This window comes from Mustela lutreola, chromosome 10, assembly GCF_030435805.1.
Source record: "Mustela lutreola isolate mMusLut2 chromosome 10, mMusLut2.pri, whole genome shotgun sequence".
Lineage (NCBI taxonomy): Eukaryota > Metazoa > Chordata > Mammalia > Carnivora > Mustelidae > Mustela > Mustela lutreola.
The window spans coordinates 13,610,851-13,635,453 of NC_081299.1; the positions used below are offsets into that span (position 1 = coordinate 13,610,851).

The window sequence follows — 24,603 nt, forward strand, 5'->3', positions numbered from 1 at the left end:
CCCAGCGCACGGTGCCCGCTCCCCGCAGCGGTGGAGGTGCCACACAGTGTCTCCTTAGTCCAGGATGCGAATGAATGACAGTTTGGACACAGCGAATCTTGAAACAGGGTCCCAGAAGGCCCTCTGTGAAGGCTCCAAGGGGCTGACTTGGGGACACTGTGGGGAGGGGTGGAAGGGCCTTGGACAGCCCAGCTTGTCCCCTGAGGCCTCATGCTCTTGAGGCCACCACCCGTCCAGGGGTGCCAACTGGGTGCAGGCTTCACCCCAGAGCCAGGGTGTGAGCCCTCTGGACCGGCTGCACGGCCGCCTGCTGTCAGTGGGGAGAGCAGGGACAGTCCCTGCCGGCTGCGAGGACGGGTTTGGGGCATGCAGGCGTCCCACACGCCCAGGGTGTTTGCAGAAATGAGGGGTCTGGGGAGTCCACACCCAGAGTGACAGAATGACGTGGGGATGCCCAGGTCTTCCGGGGCACGTGGCGCTGGAGCAGGACTTGGGGAGCTGAGCGGCAGCCCCGGGCTCCGGAAGGGGCCCTCTTGTCCCCGCTCACAGCGCAGGTCCCGCCGCTGTGGTGTGGGTCCCACCTGCGTCTGCCCGGCTTCCGCCTGGGGCCACGGATGCTTGCGAAGGGAGGCGGGTGAGAAAGAACACGAGGCCAGTGCTAACTGCGTCCCAGTTTCTGTTTGTTTATTTTTTTGTTTTTTTTTCTTTCTTTTTTTTTTAAGTATGGAAGCTCAAGTATAAGATGTAGATTTTTTTTTAAGCTTTACAAAAAAACAAAATAAAACAAAAAACTCCTTTTGCATTCCGTAAAAATTGAAAGAAAGCACCTGGCCAGAGAGCGGACAGTCAGCAGGCCCCACCCCCGCACCCCCACCACGTGGTCTCCGTGGGACAGGGTTCAAGTCCGTGCAGGACAAAGCGGAGGGCCACCCCCTTTCTCCCGGAGCTGTCCCCTGTCCCCCAGCCCCAACCCCAAGCTACTCCCAAACACACGTGGAATCAGATTTCCAGTTTTTCTTCTCTCTTTCACACACCACAGTTAGTTCATAAAATTTTTTTGTTTTACATTTTTTACACCAATGTAACAAAAAGGTGGGAAGGAAGGGGAGATGGACAGTATTTTATGCCGATAAACGGGTGGGGGGCAGGTCGGGGGCCGGGGCAAACACGAACACGCGGTCTCTGCAGAAACGCGGAGAGTTCGGACAGCAAAACGTGGTGGGAAGGAGGCCTCGGAGACGGAGGGTGTTGACTGGGCTTTATTCTCGGGGGGAGACGGCGCCGTGCGGTCGGTGAAGCCGGTGTTACATGACCTGGTGGGGAGGCGCGGGGCGAGGAAGGGAGCAGAAGACGAGTTCTCTAAGAAAGGAAACTAACGAGCGTGTGGCGCGTCCTGGTAGCCCGGAGCCGAGCTCTAACACTGCTGCTTTCTCTTCAAGGCCTCCACCAGGTCGTTCTTAAGAGCTTCTTGCTTTGATTTGTCTGCGAAAGTCTGCACAGACCTGCCAGGGAGGAAAGGAGTCCATCAGGCCGTGTACTGGGCAGGGGCGCTGCAGTGCTGGGGCCGGGCTGGGCCCCACGGTGGGTGGTGCCGGAGAGGGGCTGAGGGCCACAGTGCCCCAGACACGCACCACCCCCCACCGGCCCCTCACCAGGCCCCACAGGGGAGGTGCACAGCCCACCTGGACGGCTGCTCACCTCTGCAACAGGCTGGGGCGGGGGGCGCCCACTGGAGCCACCAGCACCCTAATCACTTCTCTGGGTGCAGGTCCCAAAGTCAGCCTGAAGCAGAAGGGGGCTCCTGGGCTTTCCCCTCATCACATCCCTGCCCGGTAGAGGCAGCCCGCTGCTAACCCCCCCCACGTGCAGGGGGGCAGAGGTCCACCCACTGAACATTTGAGACCTTCTGGACAGCTGAGCAGACTGGGTTCACGTCCAGGGGGCTCCTGTAGGGCAGGTACCATCAACTTGAACTCGGCCAAGAAACTCCCCTGGCCTGGATTTCCAGAGGCAGTATGGGACTGAGCTAAGGGGCCCTGGGTCACCGCCACCAAATCCAGGATTCGTGGGGACAGGCTGACGTGCGTGCACTTGACGTGGCTGCTCACACTCTTCCCCAAAGCGAGCAGCCGCCCAGCTCCGCGGGGCCGGACAGTCCACGCAGCGCTTCCCACACATCCTCCTTTTCCTCTTACGGCGTCCTGGAGGGGGGGGGGGGTCTTCCTGGTGTCCCCAGTTCACAGATGAGGACACGAAGGCTTCGGGAAACGCCCCCTGATGATGCCCTGAATGGTCACTCTGTCCAAATGACCCTTCATGTCGACAAACCAAGCACTGACTCGACTACTCATAAACTTTCCAACAGTTCCGCAGCAGCAGACAAGAGGGGTCTGGCGGGAAAAGTGCAGACATCAGGCCCCTCAGGAATCCCAGGCTCCGTGTGCGCTGGCCATGAGGAGGGGTGGGAAGGAGGGGCCAAAAAACAATCCTCAACGTCCCCGAATGGGTCAAGTAGTGCCGAGGAGAGGATCATCCCCAGCTCAGTTCTGGCTACTCCCTCCCGGATACGCACCGGAAGTGGCCTCCCCACGCTCCCAGGGGGCACAGGCAAGACCATCCCCGCGCCGCTAGAAACTCTCACGAGTGCTGTCATTTTTTAACATTTTTGAACACCTGTCCTGGTGGCCCCTGGCTCTACGGTGGCAAAGGAAGGGTCGGCACCAGCCCTGGCAGTCCACTTCGTGCTTCAGGAAAAGCCCCCCGCGGGAGGCCGTGGCAACTCGCTCAGCATCCTGGCTGGCGCGGGTGCTGCCTCTTCTGGAGGGAGAAGCCAAGCAGAGCTGTGCCCAGCCCTCAACCCCCACCAGGGAGAAAGTTCCAGAGTTAGAACCAGAGTGAGAATCAGGTAAGAGACGGGAGACCGGGCTTAGAATGGCTTGGAGGTGTAAGGACCGAGAACTCATTTAGGGGACAGAGCTTGGAAAGGTCACTGCTAAGCCACATCAAACCAGTGTGGGAAGTACACGTCCCGGAACCCTGGAGTGCCAGCTGCCCACTACTGCAGGGGCAGGTTTATGACAGAAAGCCTCCAGTGGTGGCCACGGGACTGACCAAGGGCAGGGATCTAGAAGACTTTAGAAGCACCTCCCCGCCAACGCGGCAGGGCTGGGAAGAAAACTGCACTACTGTGGCATGCCTCAAAAGGGAGGTTTTCTCTTGCTGTGACAGGAATGTCATGGTCCCGGTGTGAAGCCAGACGGACATGCGGAAGTCCCACGAATGCAGAGTAGCCTTGCCGCCCGGTTCCATAAATGGTGTTCCCCCACCCCCCGACCCACTGGAAATCCTGCTGAGCCTCTTCTGGCTCAGGCCCCCAGGGGCCAGTCCCTGGGCAGAAATCCCCTAGCCCTGCGCTCTGCAGCCCTGCCCCACAGGCTTTCCAAGCCCCTCCTGGGACTCCGATGGCTTTCAGACACCTGTATCTGTCCAAGCTTAAGTTGTGGTTCTCGGCTGTCCTCAACAAGCAAGACTATTTCCCTTTCGTCAGTGTGAGGCATTTATGAGGACGGCCGCAGCGTGTTAGGCACAGGTAACGCGGGTCCAAGCTCCAGCAGCAGCCGCTCTGGGGGTGGGGTGGGGGGTGGAGGGGTGCAGCAAGCCCAGCCGGGGGGTTTCAACCTCTGCTCTGTGCTCTCTCCTCAGGCTCGGGGCCATACGCCCCTTTCAAAAGTCGTGGCCGCCCACATTCCACTTCCCACCAAGAAGGCTTCTATGGCCTCTGGGACGCTGGGCGGGGAAGCCCGAGACCCTGGGCGCACAGACCGCGGGCTCGGGGAGACTGTCCTGGGGCAGTGGCCTTGCAGAAGGCCAGGCACACGGCCCTGCTCTGTGGCCAACCCAAGTGGTGTAGACAAGTAGCTTCTGCTGGAGAGGCAGGGTTAATCCCCAGACTGGGCTTCTTCCAGAGCCAGAGCCAAAACCCCCTCTCTGCCCCACACCCAGCCCTGCCTAGAGTGCAAGACACACACAGCACACACGTGACGCGGGTCTGTGTTACATGGGGCCGCATCGGCACATTAACGTGGCTGCCCACGGCCGGGAGCCAACACACAGGGGGTTAGTGGTGGTTTAAGGGACCGCGTGGCCACAGCCGGTCCAGGGGCGGCGGCGGGCTAGTGAGTCCTGTTTAGTGGGGCAGGTGCTCACGCCTCTCAGGCAGGGTACCTGTGACGGCTTAGTTATCAGGCTGGATGTGGATCTGGCGCTGGGTCAGCACTTGGGAAAGCTCCCTCTGCAGCTGCTGAAACTTGGGGTGGTCGGGGATTACGTCAACAGATCTACAGAGAGTGGTCAGAGGTGAGTGCGGCGGGGTGGCGGGACACACCGAGGAGCAGGTGGCTGCTGAAGACGCGGGGCCAGAGCGGTGTCGTCACAGCCCCCTGCGCACGGAGGGGAGCCGCAGAGCCCGATGCTGAAGGTACTCACGCCCACCCCCCGCTGCGGGGAGTGGGCTCCTGGAGGATGGCGCGCTGGCCCCCACGTGACCACAGGACAGCGATGCCGCAGGAGCGGGGGAGGGAAACCTACCAGGGGCCAGACCGCATGTCCCCGCTGGCAGGTGGGAAACTGGAAAGATGCAGATGCAGAGGGGGCTCCTCGCTATTTTAAACTCTAATGAGAAGGAGACTAGAAATTTGTCTCCTGGGGGAATTTGCAAATCAAGGCAGCCCCCTGAACTGCTCCCTACCTCCGCTTTTGGCCCAAAAGGAGAGACTGACACAGGGAAACAGGCTCGGGCGGGGGGTGGGGGGGGTGCTGGATGCTGAGGGCAGCGCACCAGACCTTGGCCTCACACCGTGGTGGGGCAGACGCTATCCCATCTGACCCCTGCGGCATGCCTGCCTCTCTGACTGCATGAGCGTCCTGGAGAGGAGACCTGTCTGAGCTCTTCGCTTTTCGACTCAGGCGAACGGCGCTCATCCCACCGCCACCTCTCCTGTCTCCCCCCGCCCCTCGCTGGAAGGGGCTCTGGCCTTCTGCTCTGTCCACCCCGTGGACTCTGAAGATCCAGAAAGCCCTTCTCAGCTCACTTGGGCCAACGCTACAGAACCGAGGGCACAGGATGGGTGGGGAGGGGCAGCTGGGGACCAGGCTGCTCAGGGGGCTGCAATCCCTCACGCGTGGGGAGGTCCAGGCAGATGCCGCAGATGGGACTGGCCCGGCAGGGGACTGAGGGGTGACTCCAGGCACGAGGGCACCAGTGGCTGTCCAAGTGAGAGTCCCCAGAAAACAGAAACAGCAGGGTAGGAACCAGCGTCTACGTACGAGGTGTCTGACCTTTCCGAATCTGCATTAACGACCCCACGGGGTGGGGGCACCAATGAGGTGCCAGGGGCGCCAACGACGAACCTGAGGCCCAGTGCCACGTGACTACCACGTCGAACACCTGGAACTCTAATCCACCTTTTTTGGTTCCGAAGCTTATGCTTTGGGGTACGTTACCTCAGCCCATTGACGATGTCCTTTGTTTTTCCAAAGTAAATCTCATTCAGCGTACTTCTGATTTTATTTTCCATATCCTGGGAAGGGATGCCAGTCAGACAGGATGGCAAACAGCAGGCTGAGGCCCATTACTCTACCCCCCCCACCCCCACCGCCCACCAGCCCACCCTTGCAGTCCCCACTGCGACCACAGGGGGGAGGCACAGGACCACGCCAAAGCCAGGTGAGCCAGCCCCCCAGAGGCCGAGGACCGCCCCCACCAATTTGCAGGCTGAGTGCTTCCTAGGCTTCAGGCACCAGGAAGCCAATACTCAGGGGCTGGAGGCCAATGCTGACCTCGATGGGAGCCAGTCTAAACCACATCACCACGCCCCAAGTCCCCCCCCCCCCCCACCAAGGTAAGGCAAAGGCCACTGCAATCTGAGCCCATGGCCTTGGAGTGCAGACTTCCAGAAGCAGGAGGGGGTTCCTTGCGCGGGCAGGAGAGGGGGTGGCTAACTAGCAGAGCCCTGTTTGCGTGCCCATCAGAAGGCTCAGAGCATGAGCCCAGGGCAACAGAGCAAAACCCGAGAAGCACGACAAAGGTGACAGGCGCTGCAGGCTGCCACAGGGCTGGAAGCAGTCAGGCAGAAGGCCAGCAGGCCGCACTCAGGCCTCGGCGGCAGAACGGCCCACACTGCAGGAGTGACCCAAGCCCCGAGGCCCACTCACCTCTACCAGGCGTCCGATATTGGCTATGTGCGGGGAGCAGTCGCTCACGGTCTCATCTTTCTCCATCTGCCAAAGAGAAGAGCATTCCTCCATGTCAGAGGGCCGGGCACTCCCTGCAAAGGGCAGCCTCTGCCTCCAGCACCATGCGCTCTGGGGGTGTACCAAGAGCCAGCTGCTCCTGCTGCCAGCTGTAGAGCTGGCTGGGGGAGGTACAAGGCCACCTTTCCAGCTGGGCCCCAAGCATGCAGGACTGCAGCTTTAGGGCCTAAACAGCTCAGCCGGCAGAGACCCAGAGGTCCCACCCTGGCAGAGGGTCTTCTGCTGCTGCCCTGCTGGGAGCATGATGACCTTCCCAGTCCCAGGGCCGCTGCACGGAGGGCACAAGGGACCATGCTGGCAGGGGACTGGCTAGGGATGCAGGGGAGCTTTCACCACGCCTCCACTGCCCTGCGATGGCGGCTTCAAAGGGAGGGTCCAGCAGCCGGAGAGAGTGGGGGGGCGGGTTGGGGGGACTGAGGCTTAGCTAGGCGGTGCCGCAGGCAGTGAGGGCCGAACCGAGGCCAGAGTCTTCTTACTGCACAGTCTGCCGGGCTGGCTGTGGGCCCGGGAGCGGCTGGAAGAGAAGAATCTGAACCCAGATGCCTAGACTGGGACCGAGTGGGACCCAGCAAGCCGAGTCTCGGGCAGGGTTTGGTCTGACCCAATAATTGTAACTATTAAAGTTCTGGTAAAGTTTTACTGAAAGTACTAATAGGAGGCAGCAGGTGGGGCGGGGGGAGAGGGACAGGATCCCTGACCTGTGTCCTTATGCAGGAGGTGCGGGACCCCCCACCTCTCCCTCTGCATCAGCCTTATTTCCCTCACGGGACAGGTCGCTCCCTTAGGGACAGGTTCCCCTGTCGACACCTCGAGGGGCGCCCAGGAGAGCGGTGAGCACATGAATGCTCAGTTACAGAACGGAACTGTCTTTGAAATAAAACACTGACGCTGAAACAGGTCATCTCGAGACAGGACAAAGAGCTAGGAACGGTGGTGTCGGGATGGCCAGAGCTCGGAAGGGCTTCGGACATGTGGAGAGTGCATGGCCGAGCTGGGCCAGTGAACGGGCTTCAGAGGCTGGAGACCCTGGCGGCTGCTTGGGGAGTGTGGCCAAGGCTCAGAGCCTCAAGGCTTTGCTGCTGCGGCTCACCTGTCTGGACTTCTCTTCTCCATTAGGGAGAATGATCATCAGGCCAAAAATGGTAGAAAAGACCCAGTTAAGAGTGAGATGAGGCCCCAAATGGGCGAGCAGATGACAGGAGAGACCCAAGTCACTCTCACTAATGAGGTCCGCAGGGCTGGACACGTCCAATTCCACGGAGCCGTCAGCCATCCCTGAAAAAGGACCCCGCGCCCAGGAGGGGCCGAATGCCCGAGGAGGGCGGAGGCTGATCCCGCTTTCACGAAATGAGGAAGACGAGAGTCAGAATTTAACCCTGGGTCCGACCGTCTGACTCACACAAGTTTTTTTTTTTTTTTTTTTTTTTTTTTTTAAGATTTTATTTATTTATTTGACAGAGAGAAATCACAAGTAGATGGAGAGGCAGGCAGAGAGAGAGAGGGAAGCAGGCTCCCTCACAAGTTTTGATGGGACTGTTCAGACTCATCTGTCAGCACATCTAAAATCGGCTATCGCTAATCTAGGAATCCACATGGGCTCATCGTGGACAAGTCCCACAAGAAGCCCCAATTTCCTATTCTGATGGGGATGCTGGGTACAGAGAACTCCTCTAGGAGATCACACCACTAGCAGGTTTCCACCTAGTCCCCCGTGGCCATGGCTGGGATACCAGGTCCCCAGGGCGGCCTCTTTGCTGTCCCTTTGCTGTCCTGCAGGCTTCCTTTCTGGCCCTGAGCCAGCCTGCCTGCGTGGGACCTGGAGAAGGCACAGCCGTGAGCCTTCTCAGCATCCTGGTGACTGCAGCGAGGGTCCAAGTCAGAGCCGAGGAACATGGGCTACCATGGAGCATGGCCAAGCACAGAGTCGCCTGTTCTACTCAGTCTCTAGAAGAACTCTGTTCTCAACCCAAGGACATGGAAGCTCAAAGGGGTCATCTGCCCGGGTCACAGCACGTTTGCTCTTCCTGCCTCGGCGGGCTGAGGGGAGTGTGAATCGCTCTCCTGGGCTCAGACATGACTCCCACCAAGTAAAAAATGGGAACCGAGTCCTGCGAAGACACTCATTGTTCTGAAGGGCTCGCAAGCGTGAAAACCACGTGCTGTGCGGCCACAATGTTGGGGAAAGGACTGGTGCCGGGGCCCGGTCGGGGGTGGCGTCCCACTACGATGCTGCAGCAGCGGGCTCCAGCCCTCAGGAAGTACCGGCCTGGCACAGCCACGCCTGCAGGGCCGGACTCAGTTTAGAGGCCGGGCTGGAAGAGACCCACGGGCAAAGCTTCAAAGGTCCGAACACCCTGACCTCAAGAAATGGGCAAGAATGGGCCATGTGCCCTGCCTCCGTGCCCCTGGACCAGTGATCCTGGGGAGTCTTGACCCTCAGAGACTACCTGAGTCCCTACCAAACAGCAGTGAGAGCTCCTGAACTCAGAAGCGACAGCTACTCCCCATCACTTCAGGTCTCCGAAATCCCCCACCCTGGGCCATCCCACGGGACCTGCCGGAACACATGCCCTTAGCCAAACCCTGCTGTTGAGACAGGCGCAGTGCGCAAGCTGGACAAAAGCTGGCGCACGCTCGGGAGGAAGGATGGTGCTCCATCTACCCACTTTTATTATTTATTTATTTATTTATAAAAAATATTCTATTTATTTATTTGACAGATAGAGATCACAAATAGGCAGAGAGGCAGGCAGGGGGGGGGGGGGAGAAGCAGGCTCCCCGACCAGCAGAGAACCCGATGTGGGGCCTGATCCCAGGACACTGAGACCATGCCCTGAGCCGAAGGCAGAGGCTCAACCCACTGAGCCACCCAGGTGCCCCTTCATCTACCCACTTTTAAAAGGGATTTCTGGCCACCAGGAGTAGGAGTAGTTGGAGTAGGTGCTTTTCCCCCCTCCTGCCTTGGAAATGGTTCCTGTGCCCAGATTGAGGGCAGCTCAGAGAGCTGCTCCTCTGGGCAGGGAGAAGCCTGGGGGGTGGGACCCAGACAAATCATGTGCTCCCACGATGAGACGTCCCGCACCTTCGCCAGCTCAGTGCGGGGGGCAGGATCTGGGCAATCTCAGGGAAGCGATAAGCCTCTGAGCTCACAGGGGCCCACTTTGTTTTTCATTCATTTTTTAAACATTTATTTGAAAAAGAGAAAGCGTGCACACACGTGAGTGGAAGGGGCAGAGGCAGAGGGAGTGAGAATCCTAAGCAGACCCTGTGCTGAGTGCAGAGCCTGACATGGGGCTCAATCCCACGACCCCGAGATCACTGCCTGAACCGAGTCGGACACCTAACTGACTACGCCAACCAGGTCCCCACTGAAGGGCCCCATTTTAAATGAGGATTCCACAGTCCAAAGGGAGGCCCAGGCTGCTGGCAAAGGGGTCCGGGCCATCAGGGTAGGTCAAGTCACATCAGCAATTCAACCTCTTGGCTATCGTCTTTGTGCTCCAGAATCAACCTTCCAATGAACTGACGTGGCGAAACCACTCATCGCCTGAAGGTAGAAAGGTCTGGGGTGGGTTTGGGGACGGACCGGGGAAAGGTAAGGACACCTGGTTTCCTCTGCGAGCAGATGGACTCCCTGGGAGGGAAGCGGGGGGCTCTAAACTCGAGGCAGGGGGTCTGAACCCAAGGCAAGACTTGGCAGGGACCAGGGAAGGGAAGGAGGACGTGGGCTGGGTGCGGGCGGAGGCCTTGGCACACGCGGACGTTTCCACGGCGCCCTCCCGGGCAGCCGTGCTGACTCCCTCCACGCCTGGTCAGGACCAGCCTGCTGGAAACGCTGACCCACCAAAAATAGGCCTCTTTTTGCAATGCATATATTATTACATCCTTATAAAAGTGGCTGCCAGAGAAAAACATTTTTATGTGCTGTGGCCGCACAGATGTTCCACAAGGTGGTTCCAAACACGTCTGAAGTCAGAGCCCAGCCCGCCTGTCCCCATCAAGCACCTCCCTCTCCTTCTCTCTGTGGCCTGGAGACAGGAAGGACATGGCAAGTGTTTGGAAAGCAGGCCGTCTTCCTCAGAAGGAGGGCACGGTCCCTCCCCTGGCTCTGCAGCGCTTCCCAGCAGGCACGGCCCAGAGGGTGGGGGAAACCAGCCCCGGCGCCATGGTTCCCACTCTGGAGCCCAAGGGCTGAGGGCCTCGGGCCTGCCTAGGCCTCTGCTTTCTGCTGAAGGAGGAACTACTCGCACGGCGCTGAGGACGGGGCCCGGCGGGACGGCAGCTCCATTCCTGGGGCTCCTCCTGTCCTGTCCTCTTGGTTACTGACCTGCGCTCTAGGAAGAGCTGGCCTGGGGGCCAGGACTTAGCCTGCTGTCAAGTTGAAGACAGTGGTCAGACAGCCTCTCAAGGAAGGTTCAGTTTGCCCAGTCCAGGGAAATTTTAACTGAGCCTAAAACTACATATATTCTAGAAGACGAGAAAGTCTCTGCTTGTGAGGCACGGGGAAGCAGCACAAGCAGCTCTGATTGAGCGCAGACCAGGAGTCCAGGCGGACCTTCTTCTCTGCAACCGTCTCCGAATAGGCATAATTAGCCTGATGGTGAAAATGCAGAGTTTTGGAGAAGGGAAGTGGACGGTCCAGGTCACACAGCTGGGAAGGGGGCAGGCTAGCACTGAACCACGTCTCGGCAATTCTGAAACTTGTTTTCTTGCACAAGACCTCTCTGCTCACACCCATGTACATCCTTTACCGGAAAAATCAAAGACAAAGCACAATCCAGGGCTTGGAAATTCCGAACAGTGACCATCCCTGCCTCAGCCCCGTGCCTCCCCCTCAGGGCCCCCCTCTTCGCATCTCCAGTGCCTTCCTCTCCGGCCTGGCTGTTCCTAGAAGGCTCTCGGCCTTCATCCCTGCGCAGGCCACCCCCCGGCACACAAGGAGCCGGCTGCAGCTGTGCCTCCCCCAGCAGGACAGCACTCCCTGGGCCTAGGCCCGGCTCCCCCACATCCGGAAGAGGGCCGTGGGCCTCCTCCCCACACCAGAACGTGCCGCCCGGGCTGGCCAAACCGAGCGCCAAGCTCGAGTCAAAGAGCATTTCCCGGCCATGACACACGGGCAGGTGGCCCTGCGGGAGTCTCTCTGTCACGGGGAGAGTACACTGGAGCAGGCAGAGAGAGCGTACAGCCGGCCAAGGACTGGTCTGATCCCCCAACTCGACAGAACATTCCACCTTCGTTTCTAAATATTTAGAATCTGAAAAAAATATCAAACGAACACCTGCAGGGCCCATCCCCAAATCGGAAGTCTCGGGTCTCCTTCCAGAGATTTACGGCCTTTGCCGCCTTCCCGCGTCTCCAGCTGTCACACAGGAGAAGTGACCTCTCAGCGCAACTTCCTTTCCAGCATGTTGGTACTTGGCTTGCAACATCTGTTACTTGCTCCACAGCCTTCCCACTGGGGCCGGCGGGGCATGGCGCCAACGGGCACCTTCCGCCCTCCTCCCGCGGAAGGACTGCAGGATTTGGCTGTGAGGCGCTCCCACAAAGACCGCCGCGCCCCCTTCCTCCCCAGCCGCCCCGGCCGCACAGATCTGCCCAAACACCTCAGTTACCTGCCTTCCAGCTGACATCCCTAAGGGAGACGTCGCTACGTAGGGGTGGAGGGAAGAAAGGGCCAAAGGGGTGGTGATGGGTGAGTGTGCTGAGGGCGCACAGGCCGGGCTGCACCCGGTCGGAGCCCCCGGGGATGCCGCTGCAGCCTGGGGGTCACGACCAGAGGGTACATGTGTGGCTCAATTCCCAAGCACTGTTAAATTTACGAGAATTTATTTACTTAAAAGATTTGACAGAACACAAACAGGGGGCGCAGCAGGCAGAGGGAGAGGGAGAAACAGGCTCACTCACTGCTGGGCAAGGAGCCCGATGCTGGGCTCGATCCCAGGACCCTGGGATCATGACGTGAGCTGAAGGCAGATGCTTAACTGAGCCGCCCAGGTGCCCTAAATTTACCAACAATTTAGAGAAAGCTCTCCTTGTCCGACCCTACACTCACAGCCACCTCATGAGATGGGAAAGGGCCAGCGACAAAGCCTCCGAAGCGGAAGCGGCAGAGGGACAGCTGGGGAGACTGGGGTGCGGGGAAGAGGGAAGTGGAGGGAACAGCCCAGGGGGCCTCTGCGGAGCAGTGCTCCTGACCATGGCCAGGCCGGCTCACAGGGCCGGTGCCTGCTGGCGTGGGTCCTTCCTTCCAGACACACGCGAGGCAGCTGAGGCCTACCTGCCAGAGGGAGAGCCCGGGTCTGGTCTCTGCGAGCACTGCTCGATGGGACGAGCTCAAATGAGGAAGCCACCTCTGATCCCACCGCTCACACGGTGGAGGCCCACCCACGCCATGCCCGCCCTACCTCAAAATGTCTCTTGCCCTGTCCCCTCCCCTCCTTGAGGCCAACACCAGCTCATGTACCGACTTCCTGGCTACAGGCTTGTCCCCTCCAGCCCTCCCGGACCGCCTCCATCTGGCCCGAGTCACCTCGCTCCTGGAGGACTATAACAGTTCCCTCCCCCTGCCAACTTCCCCCCATGACACCCCAAAGAGCCATTTTCTGAAAACAGAAATCTAATCAGATTGTTCAACTGACTAAAATATCTTTCTTTTTTAAAGATTTATTTATTTATGGGGCGCCTGGGTGGCTCAGTGGGTTAAGCCGCTGCCTTCGGCTCAGGTCATGATCGCAGGGTTCTGGGATCGAGTCCCACATCGGGCTCTCTGCTCAGCGGGGAGCCTGCTTCCTCCTCTCTCTCTCTCTGCCTACTTGTGATTTCTCTCTGTCAAATAAATAAATAAAATCTTTAAAAAAAAAAAAAAGATTTATTTATTTATTTGACACAGAGAGAGACAGCAAGAGAGGAACACAAGCAGAGGGAGAGGGAGAAGCAGGCTTCCCACTGAGCAGGGAGCCTGATGCAGGACTCAATCCCAGGATCCTGGGATCACGACCTGAGCTGAAGGCAGAGGCTTAACGACTGAGCCACCCAGGCGTCCCCTGACTAAACATCTTAGTAAGCCCCAGCACCACTGGTGGTGAGCGTGGTCTCATGTGGCCAACTTACCTCCAAAAGAAAAATTGACTTTACTGAAAGTCCAGTGGAGGAGGCACCCCGAGGCTGGGGTTGCTGTCCCCCAGCGAGGCCGGTCCCTCCACAAGACCCCCCAACTCAGGGTGTCTGTTCCCAGGGCCTGGCTGGCGGCTGGAGGTGGAGAGGTGCCCGTGGGGGTGGGGCGTCCTGGCCACACTGAGCGGACCGCCCCGCGCACTTCTGTGCAAACCTCCAGTCACCTACCAAATGTCAGGCATGGGACAAAGAGCAGAACAATGTAGTGTGGTGGGAAGAAGCCCAATTTTTTTTTCCTAGACAGACAAATCTGGGTTCAAATTGTGGCTCTGCCTCCAAGTGGATAAATCACCATGAGGAGATCACTTCAGGGCTCAAATGCTGGTCTCCTCACTGTCACAGGGGAAAGGCAATACTACTTTGCTTACGTCAAAGCACGGAGACCTCCCCCTGCCCCATGCATGTTCACACACTGCCACCGCTCTGCTCACTTGCCTGGAAGCCCTTCGTCTCCCATCCAAAGTAACCAGACATTTCCCCAAGGTGCACCTGGGACACATGGTTAATCCCACAACTCGCACTGCCCATCTGCCCCGAAGCCCTACATCATTAACCGAGACCGGCCTTCCCCGCCGCTGCCCTGCCTCTCCTCTCACAGCTACGGACCTTGGAAAGCAGCCTAGCACCAATGCACCTCAGATGAGTTACGGGACTGGTCGTCAGGATCATGAGAGAAGCATGAATTTCCTCATCAAAGCCCAAGAGCACCAGGTGGTCCAAACAGGCCCACGGGGCTCGGCAGGAGGTGCTGCTCCCGGCGAGCTGGACGTGACCCTGGCCGTGGGCTGGTGGCTCTGACTGAAACTACCAGGAAGTATTTGTCCAGGTCTCCTTCAACTGATGGAACTGTAAATAGTTGGGAACGCTAAGTGGGGCAGGAAGCCATCTCTGGATATGGATTTAGAATTTCCCACTGGGGCCCAGGTAACAGGGTATGGGGGAGGCGGGCGGTGGTAGAGCTCGTGGCCTGGGGGCTCGGCTGCCCTCCCCGGCCAGTGGTTCCTGGAGGCCAAGGGCCTGTGTCCACACAGAATGATGGGATCTGCCCCAGTGAGCATCAGCCTTGGATCCGGGAGGAGTGGGGACAGCCCTGCATGGGGGGCCAGCGACAGGGACCCCCGAGATCCCTGGTGGTTCCGGGCCACTCTGACTCAGCAGAGGCAGTGGAGGCTTCGCACAGAGAGTCCAAGGCTCCGACGGGCACCCCAGGCTCGTGGACAAAACACCTGCTCTGCGCTCGTTGAATGCATGCCACGTCCCAGGACTAGGCTACAGACCCGCAGAGTCACCAGATTCATCCTTTTCACCATCTACTCTATCAAATACAGGTGTTAAAAGTACTGAGTTTTTATCTCATTTAAACAGCTCATGGGGTGCCTAGGTGGCTCAGTGGGTTAAGCCTCTGCTTCTGCTCAGGTCATGATCTCAGGGTCCGGGCATCGAGCCCCGCATCGGGCTCTCTGCTCAGCAAGGAGCATGCTTCTTCTCTCTCTGTGCCTGCCTCTCTGCCTACTCGTGATCTCTGTCAAATAAATAACTCAAATCTTAAAAAAAGAAAAAGAGAAAAAAGGGATCTGCTCAGGGTGCCTGAGTGGCTCAGTCGGTTAGGTGTCTGCCTTCAGCTTGGGTCTTGATCCCGGGGTTCTGGGATGGAGCCCCGTGTTGGGCTTCCTGCTCAGCAGGGAGTCTGCTTCTCTCTCTGCCTCTGCCCCTCCCCCTGCTTGTGCTCTCTCTCTGTCAAATAAATAAGTACACTCTTAAAAATAAAAAGGTATCTGCTGTCCAAAGGAACCACAGTGAGGTCATACACTACTGGCCCGGGGAGCCTCCCCTGGAGGGTGCTCTCCAGGGCATGGTGCTGCGGCCACGGCTGGCGTCAGGGACACCAGATGTTCCTGGGTCTGTGCCTTCTCCTCCCTTCCCACGGAGACACTACAACGTGCAGCATGAGCACCAGGCAAAGGCTACCCCTTGGGACCGGGCAGTCAGGGCTCCTACATGCAGACACGTAGGAGCATCTGAAAGGCACCTGAACCAGAAGGTAAGAGGAGTCTGCTCTGGGGGAACCAGCTCGTAGCTCAATTGAGACATACGTGGAGGGGACACCTTGGACACAGGGTAGTAAGGACACCGAAGCAGAAGACTGGTGAGAGACACGTGGGAGCGGGGACATCCCGACCCGTAAGAAATACACACATCCATTCAGATGAGCAAAACACACTCCTCACGTTTACTGGTCTCAGTCCACAGTTCCTGGCTCATGGCTCCCCAAATCTCTGGAATCTCCTGAGCTACCTTGGGACCATCTTCTGCCGGGCTCCTGGTTTCTGTTCCTGAAGTTACTCCAGAGCCACCCAGGTGCCCAGGGGATCTTGTTACTCACAATGAGCCCTTTCCCATGGGGTGCCTGGGTGGCTCAGTGGGTTAAGCCTCTGCCTTCAGCTCAGGTCATGATCCCAGGATCCTGAGATCGAGCCCTGCATCGGGCTCTCTGCTCAGCAGGGAGCCTGCTTCCCCCCTCTCTGCCTACTTGTAATTTCTGTCTGTCAAATTAAAAAAAAAAAAAAAAAATCCTCTTTCCCACTATGACTGGGCTTGTGTTAACGAGGTGATTTTGGAAAGCACCTCAAAATGGGGGCTGGAGGCCCAAGGAACTCTCAGTACCCCCAATTTCCAGGCAGGGGAGAAGAGGGCTTCAAAGAACATTTCCCAGTGCCACCATGCTGAGCCCCAAGCTCCACTCCGAGAGGACAGAAACTCCTTTAAGACCTCACCCGATGCATCCCCTCAAAGGCGGCTGATTTGTCTCCTCTGTTCCCTGTCAGGCCGCACCCATCTAACGAGTCCACGGGGTTCCCGAGTCGCTGTGGGCCACTCCAACAAAGTAATCGAACTCTGTCGGGGAGCATCTGTCGGGGGGCAGTCTTGTGGGGCTGAGCCCTTCCCCTGTGGGATCTGATGCCCACTTCAGGCGGACAGTGTTGGAGGAAGCCGAACTGCAGGCCGCCCCGCCAGTGCGCAGAGAACTGTGGGGGTGGGGACCCACGCTCCGCCCGCAGTGGGATGGGGTGCGGAGCCTGAAAGAGGTGTGTTGGTTGTCAATGTGCACAGAGATTACCTAGAAAATGTAACATTTAGATCCCAGGCTGGGGGGTCAGGGTAGGGACCAAGATGCCTGCGTGTCCAACGAGCTATCTGGTGCTGCTGACGCCGGTCTGGGACCGGGCTGCAGGCGGACAGGCAGGCGTCCTCAGGCTGCCAGGGAAGAAGGCTGGCAGACTCGGCTTGCCTGTCGGCAACTGGCACGCAGGGGGCGGGGGAGGGGGGTGGCCTGCGACTAAGGTAGCATCTTCTTGCGGGGAAGGAGCTCGAGGGGCCTGACAGCAACCTGCTCTCACCGACACACAAGTGCTCTGGGCAATGTCGCTGGCCAGGCCGGGAGTGCAGCAGCTGGGGGCTGGCGCTCGGCTCTGCTGGGCGGGAGGCCAGGTGCCCCCCAAGGCTTGCTGCGTCCCAGCCGCGACAGGGCACCTGTGGGAAGGCCTGCAGACCCGCTTACATGGGTCCTCAGCTTGGACTTCAGCCCTTTGGCTCCTTTCTGGAGACGCTGGCTACGATGCCCCTGCAGCCTGCCGCCCACCCCCACTGGCGAGAGAATGCCAGTCAGTTTTCTGTACAAAGCACCCCCACAGGTGCCTGGCGCCCGCTGCCGGCCCACAGCATCCCCCCGCTGGCGAGAAGCAGCTGGATTTGACTACAGGCAACCGCCCCCTTTTCCATCGATACCAACCCTAGCAGCCACACAACCTGCCCTCTGGCTGGACGGCTTCGTGCCCCTCAGCCTCAGGAGCAGATTCTGTGGGGACGCCAGGGTCGCTCAGTCATGATCCCAGGGTCCTGGGTTGGAGCCCTGCTGGCTCCCTGCTCAGTGGGGAGCCTGCTTCTCTCTCTCCCGGCCACTCCCCCTGCTTGTGCACACGCACTCTCTCTCACAAATATGTAAAATATTTTTAAAAAGGGGGGGGGGATGATTCTTTGGTGGATACAAGTAACTGAAGCCAGGGAGACATTTCTGGGCTTAGGGCAGACCGAATTTTGAAAGAGAAGCTCTTTCCTCCGGGACAGCCCGGGGCTCGCCGCAACGCTCCTGGCGTCCTGGCGTCCTAGGCCCAGGCACACCACAGAAACCCTGAATTCCTCAGTTGGCTGAACTGCCTTGTTTCCATTTTTGCTTAATGGCAGGGTTTCACTTCTGTCACTTGCAACTAAGGGTCCACACCGGAGGGATCTAAGTCACAGCAGTGACGTTCATTCATTCTACCTTATCAGGAGTCCATCCTAACTGTCCCAGGAACATTTTAATTTTAATTTTAAATACCTTGACCCAAAGGTAAAAGCCATCAGGACCGGATCTCGGACTCTGTGGAGATCTTGTCGGACACAGAGGCTGCCCCTGGCGCCCCTACCTGTCTGGTAAGGCTGCCTCCGAGGTTCATGGTGCCGGAGCCGGATTTGTTGGTCTGCAGCCAGAGCATCACGGTGGAGGTCAGCTTGTAATGGGCGGTGCGACCGCTGGATTTCTCCTGTGGGAGGAGACAGGTCAGAACCCCAAGGTTGAGCCTGAGTTAGGGTCATTCTCCCATGTCCCTTCCTTGGATGTGGGGTCACAGCACGACCTTATAAAACCGGGGCTGGTCTCTAAAGGGACTAATCTGCAACCACAGGGTCTTTATCGTTAGTGACCACTGCAATCCCGATTTATCTTAATTGAACTGGCTCTGGGGCATTCTAGGAGTGACCGGGGTTTACGTATCACAGCATCCTCCCACTGCTTCAAGAGACAGGTCTGGCTGGAGAGTGTACCTGCACTTCTACCACGTGGATGGAATCCCAGCAGCCCTTGATCTTCTTGGATCCGTCTCCAGCCTTCTTTATGAGAATCACTCCAGCAAAGCCGTGATCCAGATCCCAGAGGTAGACAGATGAGACGCCGCCTTCAAAATACCTGCGGGAAACAGGCCCACGTGCCCATGAGACGCCAAGCCAGTCAGATTACAGATCAGCCCAGGGGTTCATTCGGCAAAGCTTCTCCTGAATGTCTGGAAGGAAGGCCCCTCCTTCCCTCCCTCCCTGTGATGGTTCCGGGCCGGACTCTTGTGCATGTCCTGAGTACCTGCTGGTTGGGGGCAGGGGTACCGGAAAGACCAGGGGCTCAGGATGAACTCGAGTTCGAGCTCTGCTGCTAAATCGAGCTTTGCAGTCTTGGGCAAGCTTACAAAACTTCTCTGGCTTCACGTTCCTTCCAGAGGAAGGACCCAGCAACGTGTGTGACATGGGACAGACACTCGGGTCTGTTGCTGTTACCTCCCGGGGGGTCACTGCTACCTCCCGGGATGGCTATTTCACAGGGGGATAAAGGGGAAAAAACCCAGAGTAGCACACTCCTCCCCACCCCGAACCCCCCCAACCCTCCCCACCTCCCTCCAAGCCCCCGCTGCCTGGGTTTTTGTTGGTCTTTTGGAGCTGGAAATGAAGAGCTGAGCTTAGGGCAGAGCTCCATACTCAGGTCTGAGTCGACACGGAAAAATTCCTAAGAACAAACACAAGAAAAGGCCAGAGGAGAAAGGAAATCAGGCCAGGGTCCCAAATCCAAGAGACTCCAGGCGACAGCATGGCAGGGCCGGGCTGCCGGGGGCGGAGGTGGGTCACCAGCTGCCGTATGGGGCCTCAAACTCCGCCGACGACCAGCCGGAACGCTGGAAAACACGTGTCTCTGTGGCCTGGCATGTTTTTTACCAGCATGTCTATGGCCTCTTTGACCCCAATTAACCTCAGCATCCACAGTGTGGCAGGCACGCTGGGCCCCGCCAGGAGGGCGCTATCGCGTGTGAGCGCAGGAGCCGGGCCAGCAGCACGCGTGTGACAGCAGGGGCTGTGTGTGGGGGGTGCGGCACGGGCCCCCCACTACCAGCCACGGCCGCACCTTCCCCAGCCACCAACTCTTTATTAAGTGCTCCCAGGGACCAACCATCTGAACAGGGCCTTCATTTCATTATGAAATAAGAACGGTAATACCTACTTTATAGGACTCTTGAGATACAAAAAAAATAGGAAAGTAAATAATCTGACCAAAGACTATTATTGATTTTAGTAACAAAAATAAGTACTAAAAATAAACAGGTCCGTGAATTCTCAATAAAGCTGTTCCATAATAAAAATATACATGATTAACGCTAACATTTCGAGAATGTGGGTGAAGAGTACACAAGAATTCTTTGTAACAATCAGAGCAAAGGAAGCGTCTTTCCCCGTGAGAACCACAGCCTCCTGCTGAGCTGTAAGGGGCCACGGGGCCAACCCACCGCAGGGCCCGTGAGGGCTCAAAGGCTGCACACGAGGTCTGCTCCCCTGCCCACTGGGATTCCAGCCCGCCGTGGCCACCACATCCCGTCTCTGCCTCTCTGTCCCCACAGGCTCCATGGTGATTAAGCTGTCCAATAAGATTCACCCCACTGCCTACCCTCACAGCCCCGGTCACCCTGGGAGGTGGGGCTGGCGCAGTGGACGCCCGGTGAGTGGGCCTGCTGGACAGATGCACAGAGGACCAGCCCCAGGCCAGTGCGACGCAGAGCACACACACAATGGGCGGTTGGACGTAACAGAACTCAGAGATGCAAGTTCCCTAGGAGTCACACCAGCACCACTGAGGGAAGAGCAGCCCAGCTAACATGATCCCAGTCCTGCCGGACACAGAGGGCTGCTCCAGCACTCGGATTCCTCCTTGGTGGGCTTGTAGGGAGAGCGGCCCCACATCAAAAGGGAAGCAACAGCTCTAAATCTGCAGCTTCTCTCATGCTGGTCTGAAGGAAGGGCCAATAATCCCTTCTTGGTGCTGGCCATCCAGGAGTAAAGGCGGACACCCAGTGGTCGTGCTCCCCCTTCTGCTCCCCACAGCGTGTGCCCCGATCCTCATGACCAGAGAGCGGCACTGGTCTTGTCTAAGGCCCCACGCCCTCTGTGTGCCAGGATACCAGGGAAAGCAGGCCAGGCTGCCCCAGAAGGGAGCCCAGAGAGACTCTGGGGGCCCAAGAGCCCCTGATGATGTCCTTGGAGAGCTGCTCCAAAGCGCTAGGCAGCTGCAGTCCATCCCCTCTGTCCTGTCCCTTAGATTTATTTTCTTCCGGAAAATGAACAACCGCATTATGTTTTATAAGGTGGAACTGGCCGTTTCCACTCCAACGCCCCACCCAGTGGCCCGGCTCCCACTCCGGGCAGCTTCTCCCTGGCATCCTCAGCTTCCTCTGTGGGCCACAGTGACCGGACCCAAGGTGCCAAGATGCTGGAGACCAGGAGGGCAAAATGCAAACTTAACTCTGACCTCTGCTGCTCTTCTTTTCTCCAAAACTAAGCAATTCATGGCAAGGACATTCTAAAACAGGGAGACTGAAAAACTAGCCCAGAACACCATACACCAACTTATCCCATAAATCTCGTTTTCCCAAATCCCCTTCCAGTCTTTGTCCGGATGCCTCACTTCTACGAAATGACAAGCAGAGCCACGGTGCCGTGTTGAGTTCAGCCTCTGAGCTTGGCAGGGACTCGTTAGCGCTTCTCCGGGGAGCCACACGATCTCGGTAATTGTTTTTCGCAGCTGAGGTCGCATTCCACCAGCTAGTACCCTAATTTACAGTAGATCGGATCTGCCACAGAGGAATGGCAGCCGAGTCGGAGGCGATGCTATCGTCCTGGCTTGGAATCTACTTCCTCTCCCATCGTCAGGGTGTTCCTCAGCGGGGTGAGGCGGGCGTGCTGAGACTGGGGATCCGCAGGCAGGGCCCCAACACCGCAACAATTCAACAACGGACCTGCATTCCATTCACCAAAAGGCATCTCCAGAGACCGGGGCAGCAGCAAGTCTCAACCTGATGCTCCAAGACAAAGGGAGCACAGGACTGTGCCACGAGAAAGGGCCGGTTCGGGGTCTCCCAGAAACACCAGCCTCTCTGGCAAGTGCCGTCAGGGCCGTGGTGAGCAGGCCGGTGGCAGGGTGACTGCGGGGCATACAGACAGCCCCCCATTACATGGTTTACGGCTCTGCTCTGCGAGTGAAGCATTAATTAAAGAGGGACCTCAACAAGTTTTTGAAAATTTATTCTTACCTACTGTACTTTGATCATAATGACATGAAACAGGAAAAAAATAATTTTTATGTGGCTCACATTTATGAGTTTTTACATAAAGGCTTTTGTGGGTATTTTAAGAATGTGCTAAAATGTTGTCTGAAACCACATGAAGCCATCTGAGGAGTCGCCCGCCAGAACTAACAGCTCACACATGGAAGCACTTTAACTGGCCTTTGTATACTTAATGAGTCAAATAGTATTAATATTGTTTAAATGCTAACATGCCATTCCAATAAGGTGGCTCCACCACTGCCACTGCCCCGCGCCTGGGCCCTTGCACATCGACGTGAACCAATGACCAAATGGGGCCCGGGACCGAGAGCGGGCTACAGAGGAAGCCACCTGGCCCTACCCAGGGCTCTGCCAGCTCTGGATCACTTCATAGGCCCCAGCCATCCAGGGAGGGCGGGGGGACAGGCCCAGCACTGACGGCCACGGCACTGCTGTGTGAGGCAAGGCCCGGAGTTCCTGCGGTGAATGCGCCGGTCAGAGAACGTTAATGCACAGAGGCCCGAAGACAAAAGCACAGGCTCTTCTTAGGCCTGAAACCCACAGCTAGTGAAGAGGTGAATGACCCTGGAGGTGGACAACGCAGGGACAGAACGCAGGGACACTGGAGGAGCACCCCAGCCCCTGGGAGGGCTAGACCCATGAGGCAGCGGGGCCTTGGGAAGCACCAGGAACACAGCTGGGGGAGAACGACAGACCGGAGTCCGACAGAGGAGCAAACCCATTCAACCACGCACAGTCTCGGCAGCTTCCAACACTTTCCCAGTAACGGAAAACACTAAGTTTCTGGTTTTTTTTTCTCTCCACTTGCCCCCCCGCCCAATATTTTATTTGTTTAAATGATTTTTCTCAAAGAAAACTCTGCTCCCAACATGGGGCCCGAGCTCACGACCCAGAGCTCAAGGGTCGCGGGCTCCACTGCTGGGAGTCAGCCAGGCACCCCGAGGGTGAAGGTGCCCTAAGGCAAATGGAAGGGCAGGGAATTCAGACAGCAGGCACCAAGGAGCCGGGGTAGCTGTGCGCTGGCTCCTGAAGTCAGGCCGTCTGGAAACTGTACTCGATTTCAACACGCAGATACGGGCTCTGTAAGCTCAGGATCAGGGCCCCACCGACCCAAGCTGGTCAGGGAGCACATGGCAGAGCTAGCTCTGCAGTAGCACAATGACAATGAAGCACCTGGTCACGTTTACACTCTATCATCAGATCCCTGAACATGGACCAACTAAAAGGCCAATGTGCCAGTTAACGGTCCTGTCCTCGGAGTTCAGCATCGTTTCTCCCAGAAAATGACTCCTGCTCCTGAATCATGTCACAATCACGGACATGGATTCTGTGTCCATAATTCTTCAACTATAGGACCCCGCCCCCCCCACCAAGGGGGACAGGGAGAAGAGGGAAAACCTAACACTTCCTGCGCAAAATGACCTACTTCACAAAAGAGAGGAGGAAAGAAAATACCCCGGCCTCCGAAGCTTTATGGAGTGTGCGAAGCCAGGCCGTGTGTGGAGCCCTAGCACGGACGCTTGTTCCGGGAGCGTGAGCTGTGAGCCTGCATCACCCAAGCCCCAGTCTCCGCCAACACCGAGCTGCACACCCAACGGGAAGATGGGACTGGAAAGGGCTGTGACGTCGTTGGCTTTCACTCCTTCCTTTCAAATCCCCTCCAGGGAGAAGAGCCAGACCTGTGCTCCCAAGATGGAGGCCCTCAGCAGGTGATGAGTCACCTGCCACCACCCTCCCGGTTCACCCCAGCCAAGACACACCTGCTGGGGGCCGGCCCCGGCTGGCTTCACTCAGATGTGACCTTTTTGCCACATGGGAGCGGGGCCAGGAGGCTGGAGCAGACGCAGAGGCCCATGCCATCACTCCCAAGCCTCTAAGACAAGTCTGGGGCATCATAAGGTGAGCACCCCCCTCCCCCGATGCTGGAGTGTGAGGGGGCGTCACTGAATATGCCAAGAGAAAGGTAAGGAATATTTATCTGGCACCAATGTGATGCCAAAGACTGTTTTCCCATTTGCAAAACGAAGGAGCTGGATTGCAGGCTCAGGGGTCATGTCCAGTCTGTTGTGCTTCTGGGGTCTTGCCGAGGAGCAGCAGTGAGACTTGAGGGACACTCTTTACTGTGCCTGGCACTTGGTCATGACAGTGACAAGGAGGTCATGTGGGCCCTCGTTCCAACGGAAACCCCCATGCTCGCGGACTGAGTGTATGGCAAAGACAAGGAGAACAAAACCCCGAGGCAGAGCCACTGCCACTCCACCGGTGGCTGGGGTTTGGCCCCAGAACAACACCTCCTTGTGTCCTCCCAGCCTAAAACAGAGACTGAAGTTGCCAGCCACCAGCAGCAGTCTGTTTTTCTGGTCATCCTTAAAAACATCCTTACAACCTAAAAAGGCACCTGGTACCCACAGGTGGGAACAATTCAGTTCTACCCCGGGGAAAAAGAAAAACCTCCCATTTGCCTGGAGAGGCATCTAACACCTGGCCTCCTTCCTCGCAGCACAGACCAACATTTCCTTCCTCACTGGCTCCAAACCAGTCACCACGAGAGGCTAAGCATCCTCCCTGCCTGACAGAGGGAGGTGGGTGCTGCCCGACAGATGCGGCTTCTGGAGAGCCCACAGAGAGCCAGAGGAGAAAGGCCGATGGCCATGACTCTGAGGGTCTGGGGACTGTGGGCTTTCCCCGCCACGCCGGTGTCCCAGCTTCTGCTGAGGCGCATCCGTGAACCTTGGTGGAGGCGGCAGGAAGCGCGCAGGAAACCGCAAGACGTTCATAGCCACCGGCGGCCTTCTGAGTCCCCAAGTCTCTCTCTCTGGGCCGAGAAGGGCACAACTCCTCCCTCCTCCTATTCTTAGCCAAGGTCTCGCCTGCCCTGTGAGCATGGTCCTAGCCGCACTTCCCTGGGGGCTGCCGTTGGCTC

At 57.9% G+C, this 24,603-nt stretch overlaps 1 protein-coding gene across 3 annotated transcripts in view; it reads right to left on the reverse strand.

The window, feature by feature from the left end:
* Positions 1–659: 659 nt before the first annotated feature.
* Positions 660–24,603, reverse strand: part of CAPZB (capping actin protein of muscle Z-line subunit beta) — a 127,264-nt gene continuing 103,320 nt past the window's right edge. For 2 of the 3 annotated variants that reach the window (XM_059137893.1, XM_059137891.1), the window contains exons 5-10: positions 18,349–18,490; positions 17,952–18,068; positions 6,214–6,279; positions 5,503–5,579; positions 4,225–4,337; positions 660–1,502 (exon numbers count right to left, since the gene is read on the reverse strand). In XM_059137893.1, the coding sequence (XP_058993876.1) occupies positions 4,235–4,337; positions 5,503–5,579; positions 6,214–6,279; positions 17,952–18,068; positions 18,349–18,490 (505 nt within the window). In that variant the 3' untranslated portion in view covers positions 660–1,502; positions 4,225–4,234. The remainder of the gene's footprint in view (positions 1,503–4,224; positions 4,338–5,502; positions 5,580–6,213; positions 6,280–17,951; positions 18,069–18,348; positions 18,491–24,603) is intronic. The other variant, XM_059137892.1, reaches the window with a different exon arrangement.